The 4,114-nt window shown below is 30.2% G+C and overlaps 1 protein-coding gene across 1 annotated transcript; it reads right to left on the bottom strand.

The window, feature by feature from the left end:
- Positions 1–801: 801 nt before the first annotated feature.
- On the bottom strand, positions 802–3,695 carry LOC120078185 (7-deoxyloganetin glucosyltransferase-like). The gene is given in 3 exon segments (XM_039032411.1): positions 802–1,788; positions 1,791–1,967; positions 3,602–3,695. Coding segments are annotated over 3 exon segments (960 nt in total). The 5' UTR covers positions 3,630–3,695; the 3' UTR covers positions 802–1,033.
- Between the last annotated feature and the right edge of the window lie 419 nt (positions 3,696–4,114).

Genomic DNA, 4,114 nt, shown 5'->3' with positions numbered 1-4,114 from the left:
GGGTCATGTGTTGGGGTGCTTAGTTCTTTTAGGGGTAGCTCTATATACATGTATGAGGAGTGATGTTTATGCTATGTGTATTAGGAATACTCTTCACCGACAAGGTTCTTCAGGTAAAGGTTTGGTGATGATTATACCTATTTCCTGAGATTTATATGTATTTATGCTTTATATAGTTTACTGAGCTAGTGTTTGGAATATTATTGATTTGAATGATTTATAAACTCGAGATATTGTTTATAAATTTGTTTTTCTAGAATTTAGATTTATACGGATTGATGATCTTCTATTCAGATATTATTATCATACGAAACGTTTACATATTTATAGATTATGACTTATGATATGAAATGGTTATCTAAAACTTATTTTCCTATAAGCTACCACTCATTAGCTTTCTAGCTCATCCTTTACTTTTTATATTCTCCACCAAGTTGCTTCTGAGTTTCAATAAGATTCAAATGATACGAAGCTACCATCCCTACCCATTAGTTTGTTGCAAAATGTAACTAAACATGGTATTCTAATAATTGTATAATTGTCAAAATGTGTAAGTGAAGTATTGAATCCAAGTTTAAGTTTAAAATTAACAGAAAATGTTGTTGTTAGCAAGCATCTCTAAAGATAAGGAGGAAAATTTGACAGTAGATTCCATTGCGCTACTAGGATTTGACACTTTAATACCAAAATAAATCTAAGGTATTTGAGTTTAATCTCTCAATTGCTCAATAAAAATTCTGTGACACATTGTGACCAATTTATAATAGGGTGCGCACAAAATAATACAATAAGTATAGAAGATATAACAAGATAACCAGATATGATATTAAAATACAGAATCTAATGATATGTGGTTTGTCCCAAGGTACTACAGAGGTTCCTTAATAATATAGATCATGAAAAGTTCTGATACATTCATAAAGTCTTGAAATATAAACCATTTAACTAAAGTATCTATATATTTATGTAAATACAGCAAGTTACAAGGAAACAACCTAGAACCCATTTATTAATTTAGAATGGTACAATGAAATCACATCACTTTTGATAGAAGAACTTCCTTAATCAATTTATCCAGTTGTTTCCAAGCAAAACCACCAACTTCATATGCTTCTTCAGCTTTACTCTTCAAATTCATAACATTCTCCTTCATTTGCTTACCCTTTTCTCCATCCATTAACTCTCTCACAAGCTTCTCAACTTCATTTCTTTTCACATTGTTATCAATTTCCATTCCAATCCCCCACTCACTGCAACAATAATGACAGTTTGTTTGTTGTTCAGCAAAGAAAGGCCATGAAATCATTGGAACTCCAGCACATATACTTTCAAGTGTTGAATTCCATCCACTATGTGTTAAAAACCCTCCAATTGAAGAATGGTTCAACACTTGTTCTTGACAACACCAACTTGCTATCAAGCTTCTATCTTTGGTTTGTGTTACAAATTCATGTGGCAAAATGGCTGAATCTCCCACAACTAAATCAGGCCTAGTAATCCATAGAAATGGCTTCTTGCTATTTGCTAATCCCCAAGCAAACTCAATTAATTGATGTGATGTCATAACTGTGATACTACCAAAGTTTACATTAACCACAGAATTTGGTTCCTTTGAATTCAACCATTCAATGCATTCAAAATCCTCCACCCAAAGATTAGACCCTATTGCTCTTTGTTTCTCATCTTCAATTTGCTTGACAGGTAAGTGAAGGGGACCAATTGTGTAAATAAGAGAATTGATGAAAGAGAGAGCCTTTAATACGTGCTCTTCAAGTGTATCGAATGTGTCAATATAATTGCAGAAGCTTCTCTACATTGTTTTATCTTCTGAAGAATAAAATTTAGCATGATATCATTTGGATCTGTTGTTCTAATAAAAGTAGGAATATCCCTCAAACGTATATTCTTCATTCCCTCGATCCATTCTATAGTTCTTTCTAGATATCCATCTGTCAAATAGCTTGAATCTGTGAACCAATAAATAAGATTAAACCCTAAATTAATTGAAAATTTTAAATTTAATAATTTTTTTTGTCTTCCATCCCCATAGAAGTAACAAGGTCTTCAACTTTGGCTTGTGATAATTTTTTCTGATGCGTGTGGTGGAAACTCATAAATAAATAACCAACAAAAGATATTTGATAGGAAACAAAATCACTTTTATTTGAAAGATTCTTCAAATTTGGTTCACACTTTTAATTGAACTCCCTTTGGGTGCTCTTCTCTACACATCGTGGTTGCCATTTCAATACAAAATATCAATTCTATTTATAGGATTATCATGGACAAGTCTAAATTTATAACTCTCACCTTAATTAAACACATAAAAGAACCTTTAAAGTCGTATATTTAATTTACTAGTGTATCTTACTCCTCTCCAAGACATGACCTTACCAACTTTCATCAATTAATATACCTAATTAACTTACATCTTTTAATTCATTTATAACTTATCTAATTAAAACATGTTCAACGTTCAACAAATTTAAGTCCAGTTTAGTATCTATATTTTTTGTTTCTGATTTTTAAAAATTAAACTTAAATAATGCTTCTTCTACATATAAGTTTATATGTTTGCTCTCACCTTTCTACAAATATTTCCAAAACCATGTGAAGTTGTAAAAATTAAAACGACCTAAGTAGTTTCCAATAACTTGCTTTTTTTTTAGAAATTAACTACGAGTTTAAATGTTCTTTTAAGTAGTACGTGAAAACCGTTATTGAAATACTTAGAGAATACAAACATACATTTCAAGAAATAGAAAACTAATAATAAAATTGTTACCAAAGAGGATTTTAGTGATTGTACTTTTGAGTTTTGTAGCAATCTAGCCCTTAAATTTTAATGTGTACAAGATTAGTATTATTTGTTTAGTTCAATAATTCCAAGAGCTAGAATCGAACTATCAATCTTTGTGTTTAGTAAATGGTATGCTAAGTTGTAACAATTTAATCTTTGTATTTTAAAAACTGTTATAATTACATCCATATCATGAAAAAGTCCATTAAAATTAAATGTCAATTTTTATTATCTAACAATGGATTGTTTGTAGTTTATAAAAACTGTTCAACCAATAATTAGTTTGTCCAACTATACATATTACGTACATAAGAAATCTCATTAAAATCTTAATAATATATTTCACAATTGAAAATCTATCCCTCAAAAAAAAAAAAAAAAAGTATTGGGACCTAATTTAGTTACACATTATAGTTATCCACAAATGAATTATTACAAAATTTAAAAGTATATTGAGGGTTTCATAGGAGAAAGATGAAGACACTTCATATGGTATAAGAATGAAACTCCCAATTTTTCTAATATAGTATGAGAAATCATGAAATCTAAACTGATTATTGTTATTAGAAAACGTGGGATAAAATTTGTTCCATCTCAAAATTAATTGGCAGTGAAAGAAGTATCCTATATATCTTAATAAGATCTTGACGTCCCATGATTGTTGTAATGTGAGATCCTCGACAAGTATATAATATGAATTAGGATTCGACTAAAAATTGGTAAACTTAAAAGAGATACCGTCTTGAAGGATATGTTTGAATCATTAAATCCTAAAGCGTAGGGACTCAATTGAAATCATACCTCTGAGTGGGATCAACCCTTGGTTCATGAGCTTAGGATATTGTAAATAACCCAAGTAGCCACAAGCACTAGTCGTAAAGAACAATGCATAAGGAATGTTTGGTAATCATGAACTGTAGCCAGAAGAACTGATTCTTCTTTTATATTTTGCAACTTCATCCATATTGTTTTCATTGTTCACTCATGATTTTAGTCTTGGAGATGCTTATCATCTTGACTTGATCAACTAGCAAGGAGGATTTGAGGATTAGAAGATTTGAGACCAACTAAATAAGGATTTGGTTTCGAATAACAAGGAGAATTTTTGACAAAAGAGGTAATCACTGAAATGGCTCTACTTCTGATTTACTTTGGTAATCATGGATTACTTTGATTTTATCGATAATTGTATGTTTATGATTAAGTCTATTTAGTTTTGTTGTGGTTTTTGATTGATTTTGTGTTGGGTTATACAATCTTTTCTAGGCCCAATTAATCATGATAAATCCTGAGGTGATGAAGAAATGGTTGAGG

Source organism: Benincasa hispida, chromosome 5 (assembly GCF_009727055.1).
Source record: "Benincasa hispida cultivar B227 chromosome 5, ASM972705v1, whole genome shotgun sequence".
Lineage (NCBI taxonomy): Eukaryota > Viridiplantae > Streptophyta > Magnoliopsida > Cucurbitales > Cucurbitaceae > Benincasa > Benincasa hispida.
The sequence above is the reverse complement of the archived record's forward strand: the minus strand, read 5'-3'. Positions and strand labels throughout refer to the sequence as shown.